Here is a 25,055-nt window from a genome sequence, read left to right as displayed (position 1 = left end):
TTTTTTTTTTAATTTTTTTTTTTTTTATAATTTTCTAGAGGCATGTCTTATTTATTTATTTATTATTTGTTTGTTTGTTTGGTTTATACATGCACTGGGTACAGTCAGAAGCGCGGGAGGGTGAGAGAATTCACCAGAGCCAGAGCAGGGAGCAGAGCAGGCAGAAGGACCAAAGTACACTGCTGAGGGGAGCAGCGGGCGGCAGGAGAGGTCTGCACACCATGTGGGACCCTCCCCCGGTGGCTGGGGAGCAGCCGGGGATCGAACCGGCGCCGCAGAGGCCGCAGGTAGCTTCGCAACCCAGCGCTCAACCGCTGCGCCACCGGGGAGGCCCCAGTTTTGAACTTTAGTCAGTATTTATCTGGAATTAGAAAAGGGCTTCTAAACAGAACACAGAATTTTAATGCATAGGAGGTGGTGAGGGGCGGTAGGTTTAGATGTTTATTTCAGCATTGTTAATAGAAGAAGACTGATAACACTGGCATCCATCAGAATAAGGATTGGTTAACTTATTAAATAGTCACTTGATGAAGTAATTGTTTTCATCGATGTTACAGAGTTAGATTGTTTTCATAGCTGTCTACTGATAAAGTTTATTGAAAATAAAAGCATGTATGATTAAGTCGTAGCTGTTTGAAAAATATAAATGTTTGGTATATGTGTTCTCTTTTAAAAGTGAGATTACAAGTGGGCCTCCCCTGGTGGCACAGCGGTTGAGCACTGGGCTGCGAGGCAGCCTGCAGCCTCTGCAGTGTTGGTTCATTTCCCAGCCGCCGGCGAAGGTCCCACCAAAAAAAAAAAAAAAAAAAAGAAGTGAGATTATGAGTTATTAATTGTGGTTACATTTGGGGAAAAGGATTACAGTGGGCAGCAGGAAAGGTTTTAATTTTGTTTCTTTTTTTCCCCTCATTTTTGTTCCTGTTATCTATAACTTACCACCTTTTATTTATAGCTAGTTTTACTAATAGCTTTTTTTAAAAATTTATTTTATGTATGCATACAAGAACTGGGGTATAGGGCAGAGGTGGGGGGGTGGTGGTGAGAGGATTCACCAGATACAGAGAGGGGAAAAGAACAGGCAGACTGACTAAAATACACTGTTGAGGGGAGTGGTGGGCACGACAGGAGAGGTCTGCCGTGCCATGTGGGACCCTTGCCAGCTGGCCGGGATCGAACCCGTGCTGCAGAGGCTGCGAACAGCTTCACAGCTTGGCGCTCAACTGCCTGCGCCACCATGGGAGGCCCCATAGGTTGCATCTTAACCCCTTGTACCACCAGGGAGGCCCTACTAATTGCTTTTAAAAATATCCATAGACTACTTTGGAAGGGACATTATGTTCATGTTCTGTTCCTTTTTTAAAACGTCTGTATAATTAAAAAATATTACTTTGAGGGTGCTTTTTTTGAGACTTGACCAAGGAAGTATGACTTGCTCTTTTCTTTTGGTTTTGGTCAATTTCTCTGTTCTGAACAGAGATCAATAAACTTTCCATTAACTACTGAGCCTATTCCAGTATATTTGAAAAGAACTTTTTTTAATCACTGCCACCGCTATCAAAACTCCTTTGAGATGAGTGAAATTTCCTCTCTTTTGTTCCTACTGCTTCTGACTTAATGCTTTGCTCCAGGAGTGTGGGGCCCTAATACATAAATCATGAATTGAATGGACAAAGGTTTAAACAAGAAATGTGTGTTTATGAAGGTCAAATTTTCATGAATAGTTCCAGTATTAAAAAGTGGGAATAATTGCTTTAAAATTTTTTTCCAAAACAGAAAAAAATCTGCTCTCAGTTCTCCTTAAACTTGTGCTGTGCCTGTCAGATTAGCAATCCTTCCTAGTCCCCTTGCTGAGGTTTAGCAGGTGATTGGAGAAATAACAGACTTTACCAGAAGAACTATTGATTGCGCAATTTCAACTGATATATTAGCCCTTCTTGGCCCTATTTTTTCTTCATTTAAAAAAAAGTATTTGGAAATGACATGATTTACACAAAAATCCTAGAATAAAATAACACAAAGAACATTTGTATACCCTTAACTTTTTACTGCATTTGTAGTTAACATTTGTATTTACCCTGTATATATTTGCATGTGTTTATGTTTTTGTATAATATTTTTTTCTGATCTATTTGATGGTCCTTTATCCCTAAATACTTAAGTATTTAATGTCTAAAAATAGGTTAGAGCAGTGTCTCTCCTTCCTGTATCCCTTCAAGTCTGTTGCCCTGCCTTCTAGGTAACCAGCTTTAATGTGTTCTCATTTATCCTTCTTATGTTTTTTTTCCCTAAAGGATACCTGTATGTTTTCTTATTTTCCACTCTTTCTGACTTGAAAGATGATTACACTATCTATGTTATTTGTACTTGACTTTTCTCCTGTTAGCATTTCTTTCTGGAAGTCACTTGATAATCAGTTTGTAGAAACCTTTCTCATCTTACTTAAAAGTTGCTTAATATTTCATTTGTATACGTATCATAATTTAGCCAGCTATGTTTAGTCATTTAGGTACTTTCCAGTAATTTTAAATTATAGATAATCTTTCATGAGTAACCTTGTTGCATATATATTTTTAACTTGTTCATATATCTTTGGGATAAATTCATAGGAGTGAAATTCCTGAGTTGAAGAGAAAACATATATGTAGGTTTTTAAAAAAAAAGATTTATTTTTATGCATACAAGAACTGGGGTGTAGGCCAGAGGTGCAGGAGCTGAAAGGATTCACCAGAGACAATGGGGAGCAGGACAGGCAGATCTACTGAAATACATTGCTGAGGGACCAGGAGGTGAGACAGGAGAGGTCTACTGCATCAAATGGGTCAAGTCCCTGATGGTAGTAGTGAGCATTCACCCCTAGGCCACCAGGGAGGCCCTAAAAGTACGCTTCCATACAGCATCTCCAACAGAGTGCATTTTCAAACTTTTGAATTTTTTTTATGTTTTTTGAGCATTTTAAAAATTTGTTTTTTACATCGTTTTTCATTTTTGCACAATGTATGCATTTTCATCTTGGTATAGTCTCCATATAATTCCCACCCCCCTTGTTTTGATCCTACTCCTTCCTCCCTCCAGTAGTATGTCTCTGGTTTATAGTTGCTTGTTGATTTTGATTTTTACGGATCGGGAAGGGATCATGCTCAGCGAAATAAGCCAGAAAGAAAAAGAAAAATACCAGATGGTCTCACTCATAGCAGGAATTTAGAAAACCTAAATAAGGGACCAGGAAAAAACTTTTGAATTTTTGCTAGTCCCGTGGATAAGAGTTGTTATTTTAGTATATAATTTTAATTTTCTTGTTAGAGTTTTTTGTTTGTTCTATATTAGTGAGATATATTATTTCCATTTATTTAAGCTGACAGGACTTTAATTTCACTACTTCCCTTCCCCAGGCACACATTCACTTTGAAGTTTAGGTGAAAATTTGATTATTCACAGAACTGCTGGTATTCCTACCTGAACACCTATTTTCTTCTTTTCAGTGTTTGTTCTGTTTTGTTTTGCAGTACCTTTTCTTTTTCAGATACCTGAAGTATGAGTGTGATTCAAAGCTAATTAACTAAAAAGATGTAATTTTTCCAGTGTTATTTTGTTAATCTATTGATATTTGATAGTTAATGTAGGTAATGCTGTTTTGCTGACTTTTTAATATTTTTGTTGAAGCAATTGTTATAGTAGTTTTTTCTTTTTCCCATAGAACATTCCTGATGTAGATGAAGAAGGCTATAGTATAATACCAGAAGCAAATCAGAATAATATCCTTTCATCTTCATTCTTGTTGATTGTATTGAAATATAAGTACATGTTTTAACAGAATAATCTTATTTAATAGATTTTAAATTTTTTAATTAGTTATAATAAAATAACTTCATGTTCTTCATTTGACATGTTTTTATTTAAAAAAGTGAGTAGTTCCATTTCTGTTTAAGTCCATCTTACCTCTTGAAAGTTTTTTGTTTTGTTTCTTTTTATAAATGTGTAAGAAAGGTTACATACACTAAGATAATTTGAAAATTGAATTCTTTAACTGATATTCACATACCAAAGAGAACCATTTCTACTCATCTAGTGATTCTGATTCAGAAGATGAAGAACCAAAGAAGTTTCGGATAGAAATCAAACCTATGCATCCAAATAACTCACATCACACAATGGCTTCCTTGGATGAATTAAAAGTATCTATAGGAAATATATCACTCTCCCCAGCAATATCGGTAAGAAAATGAGCAATTTTGTGCTTTTATAGAAGTTTACACACACACACATCTATTTATTTTAACCTCAGCTACCTGAATTGTGGTTAATTTTAGGAATAATAAAAAAAAAAATCACTTAGCAGTAGTTTAGCATGTTAGATGAGGAATTATGAAATTTGTAATGTTTTGCTTTATTGAAGTATATAGTTTATAATTTTTATCAATTATAATTTATACAGACATGAACTTTTTATTTACATATATATTTTACATCATTGTTAATTTTTGTACAGTGCATGCTTGTGTGCTTCTTCCTTTCAGGTGTAGACCTGAACTTTTGAGCTTAGTTTTGTTTCCTTTCGAAAGTGTTTTTTTTACAAAGGGTGAAAATCTAAAAAATCCACTATTTGTACCATTCGTTGTATTTTATATTTTATAAACAGTACTGTATGCCTTGGGCAGAATTTTGTGAACGAGTAGTGTTAATCTCTACATCATTTAATTTTAAGGATTATCCAATTGTGTGACCTTTACAAAAAAGGGAATTCTATAAAAATGAATTGAAAGATTAAATTATATCTTTGCATTTTTTGACCTGTCACAGTTTATTTTTCTATACTTTTCTTACAACAAAAGGCAAATATAAGAATTCTAAGTGGTAGTCATTAATTCCTCAATTCTAAGATATACTTAGTAACATTTGGAGAAAAAAAATCACCCTAAAAGATCTGCCATTTATGTCATACTCTCAGCTTAATACATCTGAATTTAGAGTATGACAGTTAAACATGCTCATCCTAATTGATGTTAAACCTATTCTTCTTGATAATGGAAAATAGGAGTTATTACTGTTTCAATTAAAAGACAAATATTTATTTTAATAGTCTATTTAAATAGTTTTTATGTATTAGCTTGGAAGTAGTTGTTTTCTAGCCATGAACTCTTAGAATTTAATTTTAGCACTGTTTTTTTAAAAAGATTTCTGAAGTGAGGTTTTTATTATACCATTACAATTTATCATTAAGGCTTATACCAAGATTAAATCATGGGGGGATGTGTGTGTTTGTATGTGTGTGTGTATGTATGGGTATACATATATATAAATAGATATATTTGAAGTAGGAAGTTGTGAAACCATTAAATTTTTTTGTATAAGCATATAACCTATATATATATTTATTTATTTATTTATATTTGTGTATATGTGTATATACACAAATATAAATATATATTTATATATATATTAGCCCGGAAGAAAATATATATCAAAATGTTAAAGATTTGTCAGTGGGTACTGAGATCATTGATGGTTTTAAATGTCCTCTATGTGCTTCTCTTTTCTGTTTACAAAAACAAGAGTTAACATGTATTAATTTCATACTCAGAAAGTCATTAATAATTGGAAAAATTTTAGTGGTTAATTTTGGGCTTGAAAAATGGATATTATGAGTATATTTTGTTGCCAATTTGTTTATCTAGCTTCAATCTTTGTCCCCCAATAATGTATTTTAAGGTGTATAGATTTTAGGTATGATCAAAAAAGAGTAGACAAATTATGAGAACAGGAAAGTAACTTTTTAAACTCTAAAATGAGCACTGTCTTTTTTCTTTTCATGTTCTGCCAGAGACACAGCCCAGTAAGTGTGAGATTTTTATATTTTTACTTCCTATTGATTTAAAAAAAAAATCATTGTGATGTTTGAACACTGATTTTCAAAATAATTTTGTTGAAGTTTTTAAATTAAAATTCTAGGTGTTAATATTTTGAAACATTTCATTGACTGTTAAATGTACATGTATCATTTTACTGCAAAATAAAAATTGCTTGAAGTCTGTATATTTTTTAACCCTAATGCAGTTTGCAATTGTATAGATATATTAAAAACAACTTTAGGTTCTAGTATTAGTATTGTACCAAATATTTCATTACCAAATAATTTATTTAACATCATTTGGTTTCTGCTTTTCTGTTTCAGGTGCAGATGAATCGGAATTCATCTAGTAAGTTTGACATTTAAAATATTTTATGTCTATTAAAATTCATCAATTTGCTAAGCTGTAGCCTTGTGTATGCAGTTAGCAGAACAAATGCCCTTATAAGCCTTAAGAGTAGACTGGAAATATCTGTATTTTAAACAGAAAGCAACTTGTCTACATTATTTCATTGAGACATACCTTAAACTTTAATAAATTGCTATTTTAGCTCTTTTCGGAAATCAGGAAAGCCAAAGTAGTAGCTTCTAATTAAGACTGTTACACTGTTTAGCTGATATATTTTATCTCATGAGCTGGAAGGCATTTATAAGATGAATAAGCTTTAGCTTTACCTCTTTCTAAGTCATACCGAAATTGCAATTTCTGTAAAAGGGTTGTTAATATATTAACGTAATTATAGTAAAAACTTTTTTGGGGGGGGGTTAACTTTTGCAGAATCTGCATTAAAAAAAATAAGAATTGTGGAGAAAATGGAGTTGAGACAACTCACTCCAAAACTACGCAATTTTAGGGGCCTCCCTGGTGGTGCAAGGGGTTAAGTCTCAACACTTGAAGCTGTTGGCAGCCATTGCAGCAAGAGTTTGATCACTGGCCAGAAACTAACCCATATGGCACAGAAGACTTCTGTCTCGCTTGCTGCTTCTCTGAGCAGTGTATTTCAGTCAGTCTGTCTGTTCTGTTTCCCCCTCTGTCTCTGGTGAATCCTCTTATCTCTCCATCCCCCAACTCTGGCTGACACCCCAGCTGCTGTAGGCATAAATAAATAAAAATAAATCTTTAAAAAATACATGCAGTTTTGCAAACACACAAAAAACTGTAACATCAGGGCTAATAAAAATTTTAATGCAATTAAAAAGACCTACTAAATTCATAATGAACACCAAACTAAAAGTAGAATTTTGCATTTAAAGAAATCATGAGGGCCTCCCCGGTGGTGCAGCGGTTGAGCACTGGGTTGCGAAGCTGCCCGCAGCCTCTGCGGCGCCGGTTCGATCCCCGACTGCTCCCCAGCCACCGGGTGAGGGTCCCACATGGCGCGCAGACCTCTCCTGCCGCCCGCTGTTCTCCTCAGCAGTGTACTTCGGTCCTTCTGCCTGCTCTGCTCCCCGCTCTGGCTCTGGTGAATTCTCTCACCCTCCCGCGCTTCTGACTGTACCCAGTGCTTGTATGTATAAACAAACAAACAAATAAATAAATAAATCTTTAAAAAAAAATAAAGAAATCATGAGGCAACTGGGGGTGGGAGGGATAACAAAAAAGAAATCGTGAGTAGCTTGATAACTAGGGACATGAGGGTCGTGAGGTTAAAAGATGCTACTGGATTATGGATATGAGGGCAGAATATAGAGTGATGGAAAACAGCACAATAAACACTTTGAGGCAAAACAGAAGTCGAACCTGAGCTAAATGGGAGAATGTGATGTGAGTGGGCATTGTGTATAGTGTGATGTTTGTCTATGGTTTGCTGCAGTTGGCCATATTGATTTAATATACATTCATCAGTTATTGCTTGGTCATGTAAAAGCATTTAGATGCATGGAGATTTTTTTTTAAATTTTTACTTGTTTTTAATTTTTTTTTGCTTTATGTGTTTTTTATATCATTCTTCATTTTTATACAATGTGTGCTTTCTCATCTTGGGAAATTCACATCACTCATTTACCCGTGTAGCATCACCATAGTCCCTTGTGCTTGTCCCTCCTCTATATTGATCCTACTCCATCTTCCCCCCCTGCAGAATGTCTCTGGTTTATAGTTGCCTGTTGATTTTGATTTTTACTTTATTATAATTACTTTTTTTTTTCCTGATCCCTTATTTGGATCCTCTACATTCCTCCTATAACTGAAATCATCCGGTACCTTTCCTATTCCTTCTGGCTTATTTCACTTAGCATGATCCCTTCCAGCTCCATCCATGTTTCTGTGAATGGCAAGAGTGTATCTTTTTTGATTGCTGAGTAATATTCCATTGTGTATATGTACCACATCTTCTTGATTCAGATGTGTTTTGGGGCATGTGGGTTGTTTCCATAGCTTATCTGCTTTAAATAGTGCCGCAATAAACATAGGGCAGGTATCCTTTTGAATTAATGTTTTTGTATCCTTTGGGTTGATTCCCAAAGGATATTGCTGGATCATATGGAAGCTCCATTCTTAGCAGTTTGAGGAAGCTCCAGACAGCTTTCCATAGTGGTTGGACCAGTTTGCACTCCCACCAGCAGTGCAGGACAGTTCCTTTTTCTCCACATCCTCACCAACATTTGTTGTTGCTGTTTTTTTAGTATGTGCCATTCTCTGTGGTGTAAAATGGTATGTCATTATGGTTTTGATTTGCATTTCCCTGATTACAAGTGATGTTTTACATTTTTTTCATATGCCTGTTGGCCATTTGCATTTCCTTTTCGGAGAAGTGTCTTTTTGCTCTTGTGCCCTATTTATTTTTTATTTATTACATCATTGTTCATTTTTAAACAGTATTTGCTTCCCCCCTCTTCAGGTGTAGTCCTCATAGAATTTCCTTCACCAATGTATCCATGCACCATCACCTCAGTCCCCTGTGCTCCTCCCTCCCTCTTACTGATCCCTCTCCCTTCTCCTCCCCTGCAGGATGTCTCTGATTTATAATTGTCTGTTTTTGTTTTATTGTGTTTTGTATTGGTATTAACAACATGGATGGAGCTAGAAGGAATTATGCTCAGTGAAATAAGTCAAAAGGAAAAAGAAAAATACCGATGGTTTTGCTTATAGAAGGAATATAGGGGAACCAAATAAGACATCAGTGTATTGTACCCATTTTTTGACTAGGTTGTTTACTTTGTTTTTGTTGAGTTCAGCTCAGCTCTTTGTAGATCTTTGTGATCAGTCCCTTATCAGTAGTATTGTGCACAAAAATTTTCATCCAGTCAGTAGAGTGTCTGTTTGTCTTGGTTATTGTCCCTTTATGTACAGAAGCTCTTTAATTTGATGTAGTCCCAGCTGTTTATCTTTGTCTTCACTGTCTTTGCTTTGGGTGATGTGTCTTTGAAGATGTTACTGAGGTATATGTCATGGAGTGTTTCTCCTATATTTTTTTCTATATATTTTATAGTTTCAGGTTTTATTGCCTAGTTTTTCAATCCATTTTGAGTTGGTTTTTGTGCATGGGGTGAGGTAGTAGTCTAGCTTCATTCTTTTGCATGTAGCAGCCCAGTTTTCCCAGCACCATTTATTGAACAAACTTTCTTTGCAGAAATATTTAATTGATTTATTTATACATACAAGAACTGGGGTACAGGCCCAAGTTGTAGGGGGTGAGAGGATTCACCAGAGGCAGAGTGGGAAACAGAACAGGCAGATTGACTGAAATGCACTGCTGAGGGGAGCAGCAGGCAAGTCTGGAGAGGTCTGCTGTGCCATGTGGGTAGCTCCCTGGCTGGGGATCGAACTCGGGCTGCAGTAACTGCGGCCAGCTTCATAGGTTGCGTCTAAACCCTTGCGCCACCCTGAAGGCCCCAGAAATACTTAATTTTTAAGTTAACTCTTTTGGTATTAAAAAGATTTGCAAGATTTTTTTTCACTTTTTAAAAAAGCTTTTCATACTGTAAAGCAATTTTGCTTCAGGAAAGAATAAATTTAGAAGTTCTTGGTAGTAATAGAATAAATGTCAGGTTTATAAGGAAGATTGAACACGTATTGTTTTCTGTTGTACTAGGTGGTATTTAAGGACAAATGAAAGGATTTTTTCTAACTAGGGAGTAACCTACTTTTTGAAGAAAGGTGCAATGTTTGGAACACTGTTCAGTTATACCTTAAGTGCTGCCAAGTGTAGGATTAGATTACCCATTATTCAGAAAATAGAAGATTCTTAGGTTAGAGACCAAAGATTATTGCTCTCAGCACAGCAAGTGAAATGAATAGGGGTGTGTGTGTTTTATATTAAATTTTTTCTTGAGGTATCCTTAGGTTACATTGTATATGTTTTAGGGTTATAGATTCACACCTCCTCAAATGTGTGTTACCACTCGACATCTACCTCCAGGCATCACTACTTCACCATAGTTCATGGGGGGCATCTTCCCTTTGCTCTCTACACCCTTACTCATTTTTGTACACATGCAAAGAATGTTATGGTACTTTAAAGCAGCATCTCAGATTCATTTAAAAGGAATTTGTAGGACTAGCAGTTGCATTTTCCAAGCTAAGCATACGTTGAGTAATTAAAAGTGTTATGCACCCCTGTTTGTGACTTCTAACTTTCAGGTTATTTAGAATGTAAGGGTTAGTGAAATGCTTTCCTTAGTATATTTAGCTGATTAGGTGCAGCTGGTCGTGGAAAGGCTCTTTAGACCTGGTGATCCTTATTTGCATCAGGTTCTAGCTCCAGTGCCTGGATAGGTATTCCTGCCTCTGCAGTTTGCGGCTTCCCCGGTGGCCTAGGGGGTTAAGCGTCAGTGCTATCACCACCACCGCCTGAGTTCGATCCCTGGCCATGGAGCTAACCCACAGAGGGTGTAGCGGGCCAGCCTCTGCCCGCTGCTCCCTCCAAGGTGTTTGAGTGTGTATGTTTGAGTGAGTGAATGTGTTGAGAGAGAGAGAAAGAGAGTGAGTGTGTGTCTCTGTCTCTCTCACAGCACACATTTTCTTAAGGTTTCTCTTACCCTTACCCCCATAAGCCTATGGGGGCGATGGCAGGGGGCCCAAGATAATTGTTCTGCCCAAAAAATGGGTTTGCATCACAGCTGGGGAATGTCGCCAGCTGCACCATAAACAGCTTGTACTAAGTGAAATAAGCCAAAAGGTTATAGTAGGTGATTTCACTTATATGTGCAATATAAAGCAAGAAAAGACAACACAAATCCTAATGACTACAGTAGTTGAGGTTACTGGCAGGGAAGAAGGAGGGGGACCAGTGGTGTGTGTGACATATATATATCCAAGGAGTATGTGAACCTATTACCTAAACCAGTGTCACCGCAACAAAAGTAATTTTCATTAATAGATGCATGGAATATTTCTTATGAACCAATGTGACTTTTGTATTAGTGATGCTGTTCCCTAGAATACCAGTTGTTTATGAAATGACTCATGTTGCAAAAGATAGCAGAACAGATTATCTTATAAAGAAAGGGACTATTGTGCTAGGTTGTAAAATTTTTGATTTTTTCAAAGTTGTCCTTCAAGAGTTAGTAACCACTTTTGGCCATAAGTAATATTATTCTTAGAACTTGAAAACTTAACATTCTTGAGTAATACGTGTTTAAACAATTGTTCTAATTTTTAAAGTTGCAGCCCATATTTTCCCTTTTCTGGACAGCGGCAATTTTATATTAGTGAGTATCATTTTAGTTGACTCAGGATTTTTTTTAAAAGATTTATTTATGCATACAAGAACTGGGTACAGGCCAGAGATGTGGGGGGTGAGAGGATTCACCAGAGACAGAGTGGGGAACAGAACAGGCAGACTGACTGAGACACTGCTGAAGGGAGCAGTGGGCGAGACAGGAGAGCTCTGCCACGCCATGTGGGTAGCTCCCTGGCCTGGCAGCAAACTGGTGCTGCGGAGGCTGTGGATAGCTTCACAGTGCTGTGCTTTAACCCCTTGCACCACCAGGGAGGCCCCAATTCATATCATTTCTTACCAGAGATATTAGGAGAAAGAAATATTTAGTATTGTAATATTGTTAAGCAAGGTAGAAAACTTACTACTTTTTTCCTTTTCTTCGTAATTGTTTAGAATATATTATTTTAAAATTGTATATATTACTCAAATTACAAATTTTTTCCATAACATTTCAATTTTTTAACTAGGTGAAGAGCTAACAAAATCAAGATCTGCTTCATCCAATGAGTAAGTTCCATGTTTTAAATGAAAATATATGTTTTTAGGTCACTTTTAGGTTCATGGTAAAATCAAGCATTACAGAGATTCTTGCATGTAGTCTTGCCTGCACGTACTCCCCTACTGTCAGAATCCCCCGCCAACCAAAGCACATTTATTACAATTGATGAACCTACACTGACACATTATTATCACCTAAAGCCATAGTTCATATTAAGGTTCACTCTTGGTGTTGTATATTCTGTGAATTTTCACAAACAGGATAATGACATATATCCACCTTTATGGTTTACAGAATAGTTTCACTACCATAAAATTCCTGTCCTCCACCTAGTCTTCCCACTGCATTTAAAGTTTAAGTATCCTTTTTTTCAACATTGTTTTTATCGCTGCAGTTTCAATTCCAGTAGTGTTAATTATCCTGTTTTCTGAGCTGTGACAGTATGTGAAGTTTTTTCAGTTGCTTTAAGGTGTTTTCTTTATGATTTTTTTTAAAAAAACCCATTCAGCTGTATTTGGCCTTGGTGCGTCTAATAAAATGATAGTACATGGTTTATACATGTTTGTATTTCAACCAGTCTCATGAAATTTTTCTAACTTTTTTCCTTTGCTTTTGGTTGTGATCTTATAAACTGTACATTTGTGAGCTTCAGAATGAGTGTCTTACTTGAAATGAGAAAGGAGACATTTTCATGTGTCCTTCTCTACCTTTTTATCAATAAAGATTCTTTCAGTTAAATATTTTTGCATGAGTAAAAGTAGTCTTAATTAAATACAGTTTAAAATTATTTGATACCTTTGAAACTAGATACTAAGTGGGCACAGTAGTGGTATTTGTTTATCCGTCTTAAAAATAACCTGAGTAGTTTTAAAACATTGTTTTTAGGAAATATTTATGTAATTGTGATTCTAGACTATCATACAAAGTGTAGTGCAATGCTTCTAGATGCATGTTGAGATACTAGATATAGATTAACCTAGTGGGCCTGCTATTTTTAAAACATACTGGCTGTTTGATATATTTAAATATTGTTTTATGGGAATTAATCTCTTTTTTTAACCCCAGGCAATTTTTGTCAATCATATCTCACAAAAGCTAGAAACAAGTGGTGGCAAAAATCAGGTGTTTCAGGATCCTACAGCTTAGGCCTTTTTTTAGAGGATATGATTAAAATGAAAAAGAAGAACATTCATGTAGACATTTATTATATCAAAGAACTAGGAGTTGAAGCCTAAGAGTCACCTGCCACATGATTCTGAGAGGTCACTGGAGGACAGTCTTTGTTTTTGCAGCATGTTCAAGTTTTTTGAAACTAGAATGTTGATGCTCTTGATCTTATCCACACACTTATCCATACTTTTGTTTACCTCTCCTAAAAAGGTAGGTATGTCCCCAACATTTCACTACACTGCCTTAGGGACCCAGGCAGTGTATTGCCCAGGGGGAAATTCTGCCTCTGCATGATCTACTGCAGTAATAAGATCTTTGAAGTCTATCAAGTCATTGGGTTTTAAGCCACCATTCTGTGCCCAAGAAATATTTTTTCCTTACCCTTTTTCATCTGAGAAAATAAGTATGATCGTGTAAAATTTACACTTGATTTCATATCACTTAAATTTTCTGACCAAGTGCTAGGTGTGGTTCAGCCGACCTGCCACTGTTGTGGAATTAAGTGGCTGTATGTCCTTTGGCAACTCATTTAGACACTCTTTGTGGCTTTTCGTCATTTGTAAAGCTTAATCGTTATTTCTATTCTGACAGCTCCTATGTTTCAGTGTATAACAAGGTGCAATCAGTGGAAATTAGTCTGTGCTCTTCCCTACCAGTTTGACATAATGTTACCATCGGTTCTGTTTATAGAAGTTATCAATTATTGGCTTATTAAGTCTGTTAATTAAGTTTCTTCACATATATCATTGTGAAATAAATCAAATACATTGGACTCTTAGAATTCTATGAAATAAAAATACGTGACTAGATTTTATAATAATCAAGTGTTTCTTTGTTAAAATTCTTATTTTTAAAATGTTATGGTAGGAAAGGGACCAGTGATTTACTTGCTTGGGACCCCCTGTTTGGACCATCTCTTGATTCATCATCTTCAACTTCACTAACTTCATCATCATCAGGTAAATATATACACATATATTTTCTTTTTAACTCAGGAATGCTTTAGTGCCTGTTTTCTAATCAACTTATTCACCACTCATGTGTTGAACTTACTGATCAGTTTTTTTTTTTCACTTGTCCTCTGTTCATATTGCCTGATAAAAGTGATTTTATACTAGTTTTATTAACTTTTAGCTTAAAAATTCTGAATACAAATAAAATACCAACTTTTTTCCATTTAAATATTTATATCCAGTCATATGATACTCATGTCAGTGCCAAAATAATAATTCAGCAGCATATCTGTACATTAATGTAGTCAGTCCTTTCTTGATGGATATTCAGGTTACATCCTGAATATTTCTAGTGTTATGAACATTGCAAGATTTATGACACAATATGGCCATTGATACTTACCACCAAACTGCTTTCCAGAAAAGCTTTAACATTTACTAGTGTAGCAAGAACTGCTCTTTAGTTTTTAGCAAGAATATGTTGAGTTTCTCTTTTCTTTAAAATAAAAAATCCCAGGGCCTCCCCAGTGGCGCAGCGGTTGAGCACTGGGTTGCAAAGCTGCCCGCAGCCTCTGCAGCGCTGGATCGATCTCCAGCTGCTCCCCGGCCACCGGAGGAGGATCCCACATGGCGCGCAGACCTCTCCTGCCGCCCGCTGCTCCCCTCAGCAGTGTACTTCGGTCCTTCTGCCTGCTCTGCTCCCCGCTCTTGGTCTGGTGAATTCTCTCACCCTCCTGCACTTCTGACTGTACCCAGTGCTTGTATGAATAATACAATAAATAATAAATAATAAATAAATCTTAAAAAAAAAATAACAAAATCCCATTAGCTAACACTCAAAGCAGACATCAAAAATGCATGCTTAATAAAAACCACTGTTTTTATTATCTAGTTAAAAGCAAGAGAATAAAATTTAAGTTGATCTTTAATTTCCTTTGGGATTTTAGAAATACAGTTTAGTATTTGGGACTAAGGAGTGCTGGAATGATGAGCAAAGAATTGATTGAGTTCCAGCTATGTTACTCTTAAGAGCTATGCCTATTCTGTTTAATTTCACCATACTAACTGCTGCATGAGTTTTTTTTTTTTTTTTTTTTTTTAAGATTTATTTATTTATTTATACAAGCACTGGGTACAATCAGAAGCGCGGGAGGGTGAGAGAATTCACCAGAGCCAGAGCGGGGAGCAGAGCAGGCAGAAGGACCAAAGTACACTGCTGAGGGGAGCAGCGGGCGGCAGGAGAGGTCTGCGCGCCATGTGGGACCCTCCTCCGGTGGCTGGGGAGCAGCCGGGGATCGAACCGGGCAGCTTTGCAACCCAGCGCTCAACTGCTGCGCCACCGGGGAGGCCCCATTTTCACTCTTGTTTTAGTTACACTAATACATTTGGGACTTTTGATGATGTACCCTTGAACTTTATTCATTAATTTGTACCATGAGTGTTAATTTTAATTGGCAACACTAAGGTTAGTACTTCTGATCTATAGAATTGTCAAATTAGCATAGTATTGACAAGTATTGAATACTAACTATATAGGATTAGGAAAATTTAAGATATTATTGACACTAATTTTAATGTTTGGTCATTTGGGGAATTTGTAACATATATTACTAAAGAATTTTTTAATATTTATCACAAAAAAGTTAGTGTGGCTCAACTTTAAAGTCAAATTACAAGTTTAAATAAAACATTTACCTTAAAGTTTGTTATTGGTGTTGCTTCAGGTCTTACATTATTGTCTGTAAAGTAAATGTGTTGGTAATAAACTGAAGGCCTTATCTCTTTTTTAACTGAAGTGTCTATGGTTTCAGCACTGTAAAAGATTTAGAAGTAGAGGATCACACTCTTCAGATATGTTACAGGACCTTAGATCTTAAATTGTTTATTTTCACCAGCTAATTTGTCAGATTTAATTTTTATATGTGTAAATAATTGAGGCAGGAACATAATCTATATCACACATGTCAGTTTCAATGAAAAGTTTTAATTGTGGTCCTCCCTTGGTGGTGCAGCGGTTGAGCGCTGGGCTGCGAGGCTGCCCGTAGCTTCTGCAGCGCCAGTTCATTCACCAGGCCGCTGGCGAGGGTCCGACCAAAAAAAAAAAAGTTAAATTGTTGTTGGTAGCTTCCAAAAAAGTGTATTTGATAGATTTTTAGTATTTCAACAAATATCTATAGTTACATATTTTTAAAAAAAACTCCTGAGAAATGAGTTTGAATCCTAACAGTACCTGTATATAGAATGTCTTTATATAAGAATGTTATATACTAATCATTTTTTTCAAATTTTCTTTTCCCCTGACCAGCCAGGCCCACAACTCCTCTTTCGGTAGGTACCATTGTCCCACCTCCAAGGCCTGCTTCCAGACCAAAGCTTGCTTCAGGCAAACTCAGTGGAATTAATGAAATAGTATGTACTCGTTTTTTTTTTTAATTAAACTGTTTTGATTTAAAATGCAAATGATATTTTTCTATATGCTCTTTACAGTTAAATGCTTCAAAATTTCTACTTGATTCTTCAAAATACAGAAACGTTTACCTGGCCAACATTTCTTTCACTCCAGCATATTGCCTCAGGGAGCATATATGTGAAGCAAGGCATTGTTAGGAGAGAAATTTCTTAAGAAAGTTGGCATATTACAAAAACATCATCCTGTACCCATTGTCTCCCATTTAAGAAATAATTTTCTTTCAAAGTCAAATATTGAGGAAGAAATGATACTGTTCTTGGAATTTGGAAGTATACTAACAGGAGCATCCTCGAAGGCATCTAGTCCAACCCGCTTTATTTTATACATAAGGAAACTGGAGTTTACATCATTTAATTGGCTTATGAAAATACATTAATTACTGACAAAAATTTGGTCTTCAGAAGTTATTAGACAATGAAAAAAATTTACGGGTTCTGTTGAGAATAAGGCCCTCCCAATGAGTCTTCTTGCCTTCTGTGTGTTCTGATTTGCTTCATCTTATTACACTAATTGCCAGAATCACTTTCTACAGTCACGCTTAATCTTCTTTTTTCCCCCTGATATACATCTCCAGTGGTTCTAAATAATCCATATGGTTGACTGTTTTAGCTGACTATACAATACTTTTCATAGAATTGCCTCAGTAACCTGCCTTCCCAGACTAACTACCCAACTTTCTCCTCTTTGCAACTTGGGTTCCAGCCACTTAGAACTTTCCACTGTTTGCAAGCACATCATACTCTTTTAGAAAAGTACCCATATCTAATTGTGCCCCCTTTGCAGTGTCCTTCAGTCTTCTATGAGAAAACTGACCTCTTACTTTAAGTTCCAGCTAAAAAGTCCTCTTTTATCATTACTCCTTATACAATCCAGTGTATTTAGTCATTCTCTTAACCCATACAATTTACTCATGTTTCTCTTAGTACATTACATCCTTTCATAAGATATGCTTTCTAAAGGATCATATACGTGTACATACTTTCTTTGTGTGTGTTTTCCTTACTGGACTGTACCATAGATAGCTTTGTATCCTTAATGCTTGGCAGTAGTACCTGAATACTTTGTATAATGCTTGTCACATGGTGTATATAGTTAGGAAGTGTTACTTTAATAAATGAAAAAGCAGCACCAGGTATTGAAATGGCGGTATTTTTCTTTTACCCCCTATGTCCATGAATAGACATAGTAGGAATGACATGAAAGACTAGATAGAAGCTGGTAAGGTGATAGCTATAAAGCTGTAGTAATTTTTCTATTACTTAAATAATAACGCTGGTTTTTCTGATTACATAAGCAATACCTATCAGTACAACTTGAGAAAAAACAAAATTAAAATTCCTTCTGTCTTTCACTACCCACTGGTAACTGCTGTTAGCATTTTCTTACACATTCTTTTGTTAAATGTGTAAGACTTTATGGAGAGGAAGTAAACATGTAGTTGTTAAAAGCACAAGCTACTTAGCCACCAATTACCTAAACAACATTAGTCAACTTATTTATCTAGAGTCTGTTTCCTTATGGGTAAAATGGTGTATCGATAAATATTGTTAAGATTTCAATAGTAATGTAACATTTAAAACACTTATAACAAATGGTATGTGTATCTTTTCAAATAAAAGGTGATATCTTATGTATTCAGTTAAAAACATCTTAATGTCTTTTGTAGTTCAATCCTTATATCATCCTTTATTCCTTGCCCTAGCATTGAGAACTTCTATGAAATCACACTCTGAGGGCTTCAGGGAGCACAACTTGAAGAAACTTCAGAGCATAATTATTTTATCCTCTATACCATTGTCAGCATTTAATTTCCACTTAATTTCTTTGTATACTTTAATGTACATTTTGCTGGAGAGAGGACTCATACCTTTCACTAGAGACTTAAGGGTCTACAACCACACCCTCCCCACTTACAGGAGATCTCTCATTGTTCAAGAACAGTGGTTCTCTATGTGTGGTCCCCAGACCAGGAGCATTAGCATCACCTGGGTCCTTGGTAGAAATGCAACTTCCCTAGTTCCATTCCTAACAAATTGAAAATTTTGGAGAGGGGCCCAGCAAATGTTTTAAAAAATCCTCCTGGTAATTCTGATGCTCAAGAATGAGAACCCCTGTTTTTAGGCAGTGCTATCCAATGGAAACAAAGAAATATAGTGCAGACATCTATAGCTATATTAACCACATTAAGTAAAAATTGAAATTACTTTATTTAGCATATGGAAACGTTTTAACATGCAGTCAAGTCTTCATTCTTTTTGTATGCTGTTTTAAAAATCTACTGGTGTATTTGCACTTACAGCTTATCTCAAATTTGAACTAGCCACATTTCAAATTTTAGTGGCTATTATTCTGGACAATGTTGCTTTAAATAAGTTGTTTTTGCCTTTTCCTAAAAAAACCTGTAAAATGCAAAGTTTAAATTGTAAATTCTAAAAAAAAAAAAAAAAAATCCAACCATCTTGTATTGGTCGTGAGCACATTTGCCATAGGAGAAATATGTCCATGATATTTGATCTCAAGGCTTTTTTCAAGCTTGTAAATTTCAGATCATCTGTTGAATTCAGTATTTGTTGGGCCTCATGTCCTGCATCATCTCCATCTTTATACACGCACAGCTGCATTTTTACACCTTGCTGTATTTTTTCAGACTGGTGTCTCTAGTGTCTATAGTGAATCTTCAGTCAGTCTGTAGAACTAAAATGTTTAGTTAAGTGGGGGGAGGTATTACTAATTGTAAAAGTGTATATATATGTTAACTTCATGCAATGAATTATTGACTAATTTTTGTTTATGACTGATTGTAGGGTCTTGTTTTTGCCTTTTGTTTTTCATGTCGCTCAGTCCAGAACAAAGAACAGTGATTTTTTGTTGTTGTTGTTCTGTGCTTTGCATATAGTAGCTAACCCTTGGCCTGACACATAGCAGTCACTAAATACTGATTGTGCTTAATGCTTCTTTCTATAAGAAGGAAAAGATGATTTTTAAAATAAGGTATATTTAGCTAAATTAAAAAAGTTAAACCTCAGGCAGTGTTGCTCAAGTATTATTAGAACAATTGGGAATTTGGAAGGGGAAAAAACCATTATCTTTTACCTTGATAAGTAAAGTTCTGTTTTTCATATTTGTTTTTACGTTTATAAAAGCGAGAAGACAGTAAGTAGAATTAAGGTTTCTCAAACCTCTTTATGGGATGAATTTTCTTAGTGAGGAAGCATTACAAGGAATATAAAAGAAAATGAGGACACTGAAAGTAAAGGGCAAGCAATATTTAGGGAGAAAATATTTGCAGCAAATAAAGCTATTCAGACAAAGCTAATACAACTTAAAAATAACATTTGTATTTTCCCTTTTATACCTATTAAATTATTAGCATTTAAAATAATTACTTTGGGCCTCCCTGGTGGCGCAGCAGGTTGAGCTCAGGGCTGCGAAGCTGTCCACAGCCTCAGCAGTGCCGGTTCGGTCCCTGCCCGCCAGGGAGATTTCCACATGGCACGGCAGACCTCTCCTGTCTCGCTCACTGTTGCCCTCAGCAGTGTATTTCGATCCTTCTGCTTGTTCTGCTCCCTGCTCTGTCTCTGGTGAATTTTCTCACCCTCCCGTGCCTCTGGCCTGTACTCTTGCTGGCAAGAGTATAGAGAAATATTATATTTATAGGCACTAGGGTAAAACCGATTAACCTTTTGGGAAGCAGTTTGGTAGTATATATGAAAAACCATCAAATTATGTAATGATTAACTTTTGAGAATCCTTGTTAGACATACTTTTTAAAGTACAGAAAAATTTTCATGAATAAAGATTATTTTGACAGCATTACTTACCAGTAGCTTTTTCAGCTTTTAGTATTTTCTCAATGATTTGACTGTGACATTTGTAATTCTGAGTTGTAAGAAACACACACAATATTTTGGTTGCATATTAAAATTAAACCTCTCTGATATATGAAAATCTGTTCTTTTAACAGAGAAACTGTTTTAGTATTTTGATGGATAACTTTTTGTTTTTAAGCCCAGGCCATTCAGTCCACCTGTAACTTCCAGTACCAGTCCACCTCCTGCTGCTCCTTTAGCCCGGGCAGAAAGTTCTTCCTCTATTTCATCTTCTGCTTCACTAAGTGCTGCCAATACCCCAACAGTCGGTAAGTGATTATCACTGATTACATGTGAAAATTAACATCCATTGTATTATCAGGTAATTTGGTTTCCTCTTTGTCTTTCTTTCATTAATGGCCCAGTAAAGAATTTAACATTTGAAATTTTGGTTTTTCTGGAAACACACTTTGACATTGTCAGACTACCTACAGTTTTCTACTTCTCAGTTTATATTATCTGAATAGTATAATTTTAACTCTAGTTAGCATTGTTATAAATGCATTAAATTCATAAACGATTGACCAATATGTATTTGAAGGCAAACTACAATATAGCTCTTTCTACTGCCCACTAACTTGCATTCCTAAGGAAAATTGTGTTTATAAACAATTGAGTCAATGAAAGGGATTTTGTGCTTGCTACAAAATTTTTTTATAAGAATTTAATCAGGGCCTCCGTGGTGGCGCAGCGGTTGAGCACTGGGTTGCGAAGCTGCCCGCAGCCTCTGCAGCGCCGGTTCGATCCCCAGCTGCTCCCCGGCCACCGGAGGAGGGTCCCACATGGCGCGCAGACCTCTCCTGCCGCCCGCTGCTCCCCTCAGCAGTGTACTTCGGTCCTTCTGCCTGCTCTGCTCCCTGCTCTGGCTCTGGTGAATTCTCTCACCCTCCCGCGCTTCTGACTGTACCCAGTGCATGTATAAATAAATAAATAAAATAAATAAATAAATAAATAAATAAATAAAAAAGAATTTAATCAAAGATTTAAAAGCAGTTATTAGAGACTAGCTATATAAGTCTAAGTGTCATCTGAACCTCACTGGACAAACCTGGAATTTTTATTACATCTAGATTTTGCCTGAGATTTTTGTCATTATCTTTTTTTTTTAAAGGACAGGTTTATTAGGAAAAAGAAAGAGAAGAGAGGCACCTGTATAGTCACAGGTGGGCAGGAAAGCTGCCTGTGATTATCTTTTTTTTTTTTTTGTGGGACCCTCGCTGGTGGCCGGGGAATGAACCAGCGCTGCAGAGGCTGCGGGCAGCCTCACAGCCGAGCATTCAACTGCTGCGCTACCAGGGGAGGCCCAGCCTGTTATCTTTTTTTTATTTTTTAAGATTTTATTTATTTATACAAGCACTGGGTACAGTCAGAAGCGCGGGAGGGTGAGAGAATTCACCAGAGCCAGAGCAGAACAGGAGCAGAACAGGCAGACAGATGAAGTACACTACTGAGGGGAGCAGCGGGTGGCAGGAGAGGTCTGCACGCTATGTGGGACCCTCGCCCTGCGGCCGGGGATTGAATCAGCGCTGCAGGCAGTTTCACAACCCAGTGCTCAAACACTGCGTCACCACGGAGGCCCCAGCCTGTTACTGTCTTTACCCAACTTTTCTTACAAACTCTTACTACTTTTCTTACTCACTCATTGTTAGTAATAAACGGCACAAAGTCACTTTAAAAAGTTGTATTTCAGGAGCAGCAGCTTCCCATCAAAATTACAACAGTCCCCATTGTTGAGGCTTTTAAGTAGTAATGGGTTTATCGCTGATAATGCAAATCACTGATTTTCACTGAACATAATTTAGCAGTGTTCAAATTGTGGTACTTGACCTTGTAGTACCCATCTGCATCACTTGGGAACTTATAGGAAATGCAGACCTTGAAAATTAGAAGCTCTGGGGTAGGCACTAGCAGTCTTTGAAAAGGCCTTCGAGATGATTCAAAAGTTTGGGAATCATAGCCCCAAAATAGGCTGATTTAACTGGTAAAGCTCACATAGGAATGGTGCAGTTGTGTATGTGCAGACATTGTAGAAATGACATAAAAAATAAGTTGATTTCTAAATGCGCATATGTCATTTTATATACTTTTATGGACCTATGTTCTTCCCCATATTTTAACTATGTAAACAGAATATACCTAACAATCTTCTTTTTGTTGCTGCAATGCATACTTTATTCTTTTTCTTTGTATGTATGCTTTTTAAATTTTGTTCCTGCACAGCATTTTAGGCATAACAACATAGATGAATCCTATTAGAAATCAGGCAGGTGGTTTGGGTAACCAAAGTAAACTTGAGTTCTTTTCCATTATCTAGATTATTTGGAAGGTTTTCTGTTTGTGATGGGAACTTTAATTTTGATTGAGTTGGAACATACTTGTGTTTAGCGTAAGCCAGTGCTGGCACTAGAAGAACCACAAGGAGGTGACAGTGATACAGGCAGGCAGGATGTGTACAAATTTTCTACAATTAACTTTTTAGGTAGATTTAAAGAAGGTTCTCTATTATGATGCTTATTCAGTTCTTTTTAGATTTAAATTTTTTGATTCTTCTTGTTTCTTGAAAATATTTTCCTGCAATATTTTGTTTTATTTAAATATGATAGAAGATGATAATTTGATTGGGACACTCTCTGAAATTGAAAAGCACTGTGAGACTTCACAAGGTATCGTATCAACAGCAAATCTGTGTTGACTAATGAGCCTAAAGTGTATCTAAAATACTTTTATCTAATTTTTCTTTTTTTCCAGCAATGTATGGTGTCTCAGAAATCAAGAATAACTCCTAAGGTTTAACTATCTCAATTTTGTACTAATTATGTCCAGTTGCTATATAGACTCTTTTGATATCCAATCCCCACTTATAAAAATATACAGTATTTTTTAGTATCCATCTCTCTGCTCTTTTCAACATTTTTAAATAGAATAAATCTTAATGCTATCAGAATCAGAGAAGTGATTAGAAAAGCAGAATGAATGTTAAAAAAGTTATGCACAAATCATATCTATGGTGAACCTAAGTTCCAGTCAGACAAGTAGGAAAGCATTGGGAGTGAGTGTCTGTTTTTTCTTGAGCTGAAAGGAATCCACTGAGTAACAGTCACTGTTATAGGAAGGTACCCCTTACTTACCTGAAAATACCTTAGCTTCATAAGCTCTCTGCATTTTTGTAACAAAATCATTTAAACCAAAATCAGAATCTGTGTATCTTACAAAGAATACAAGGGGATTTATTTGTAAAAAATTATTCTGGACCTCTCTGGTGGCGCATGGGTTAAAGTCTAAATGCTGTCAAGCTATCGCCAGCCAGTGCAGCATGGTTTCAATTCCAGGCCAGGGAGTTAGCCCACATGGCTCAGCAGACCTCTTCTGTCTCCCCCGCTGCTCCCCTCAGCAGTATATTTCAGTAGATCCTCCTGTTCTGCTCCCCACTCTGGTGAATCCTCTCACCCCCTGCGCCTCTGGCCTACACCCCAGTTCTTTTAGGCATAAATAAGTTATTCTGAATAACAGTATAGACCTTTAGGGGACCTATGTATCTATTTCCTTTGGCAAACATTTCTTTAAAGTATGCATGTGCAATATGATCTTAAAAGGAAATGAAATAGATAACACAAGAGGAAGTATGCCAAAATGTTAACTGGATTTTGAGAATTTTTCACTACTTTTCTCCACTTGCCATATTTCGATAATGAGCATAAACTGTTTACAGGAAAACTATTTCAAGAATTCTCATTTATGGGCCTCCCCTGGTGGCGCAGGTGGTTGAGCACAGTGCTGTGAAGCTGTCCGCAGCCTCTGCAGCGCCGGTTCGATCCCGGCCAACCGGCGAGGGTCCCACATGGCGCGGCAGACCTCTCCTGTTGCGCCCGCTGCTCCCCTCAGCAGTGTGTTTCATCAGTCTGCCTGTTCTGTTCCCTGCTCTGTCCTCTGTCTCTGGTGAATCCTCTCACCCTCCCGCGCATCTGGCCTGTACCCCGGGTCTTGTATAAATAAATGAATAAATCTTAAAAAAAAAATTCTCATTTATGTGCTCAAATTGGGTAGTTTTCAATTAAAATAATTTTGTAGGTTTCTTTTTAATGCCCAAGAAGCAGCAGACATTGTTATCCATGACTATAGGTAAATAATCCATTTTTGTAGGTTAAAAATCTAAGGGGAGAGACTAATTTCATATTTGAGAATAATTTTTTAAAAAGATTTATTTATTCATACAAGAGCTGGGGTGTAGGCCAGAGGTGGGGGTGAGGGGGATTCACCAGAGACAGAGTGAGGAGCAGGATAGGTGAATTGACCGAAATACACTGCTGAGGGGACCAGTGGACGAAGACAGGAGAGGTCTGCTGTGCCATGTGGGTTAGCTCCCTGGGCAGGGATTGAATGTGCTGCAGTGGCTGCTGATAGATAGCTTCATAGTGCTGAGAGTTAACCCCTTGCGCCACCAGGGAGGCCCCGAGAATATTATTTTTTAATAAAAAGATTACTCTGTCTTTCATATTTTCTCTGAAAATGAGCCCTGAATGTCTAATGACCTTCTAGTTTAGAACAATTTGTATAAAAGTTGATTCAACTGATTTGTGTATTTACAG

The 25,055-nt window shown here is 36.6% G+C and overlaps 1 protein-coding gene across 1 annotated transcript in view; it reads left to right on the top strand.

Annotated features, from left to right (window-relative positions):
• The window catches only part of FCHO2 (FCH and mu domain containing endocytic adaptor 2), a gene marked incomplete at both ends in the record, with an annotated part of 107,976 nt that overhangs the window by 67,094 nt on the left and 15,827 nt on the right, over positions 1-25,055 (top strand). The window contains 9 exons of the mRNA XM_084232941.1: positions 3,695-3,752; positions 4,036-4,211; positions 5,819-5,830; positions 6,170-6,194; positions 11,976-12,015; positions 14,045-14,136; positions 16,436-16,539; positions 20,609-20,738; positions 23,073-23,154. Of these exons, the coding sequence (XP_084089067.1) occupies positions 3,695-3,752; positions 4,036-4,211; positions 5,819-5,830; positions 6,170-6,194; positions 11,976-12,015; positions 14,045-14,136; positions 16,436-16,539; positions 20,609-20,738; positions 23,073-23,154 (719 nt within the window). The remainder of the gene's footprint in view (positions 1-3,694; positions 3,753-4,035; positions 4,212-5,818; positions 5,831-6,169; positions 6,195-11,975; positions 12,016-14,044; positions 14,137-16,435; positions 16,540-20,608; positions 20,739-23,072; positions 23,155-25,055) is intronic.

Source organism: Talpa europaea (genome assembly GCF_964194135.1).
Source record: "Talpa europaea genome assembly, chromosome: 5".
Taxonomy (NCBI): Eukaryota; Metazoa; Chordata; class Mammalia; order Eulipotyphla; family Talpidae; genus Talpa; species Talpa europaea.
The sequence above is the reverse complement of the archived record's forward strand: the minus strand, read 5'-3'. Positions and strand labels throughout refer to the sequence as shown.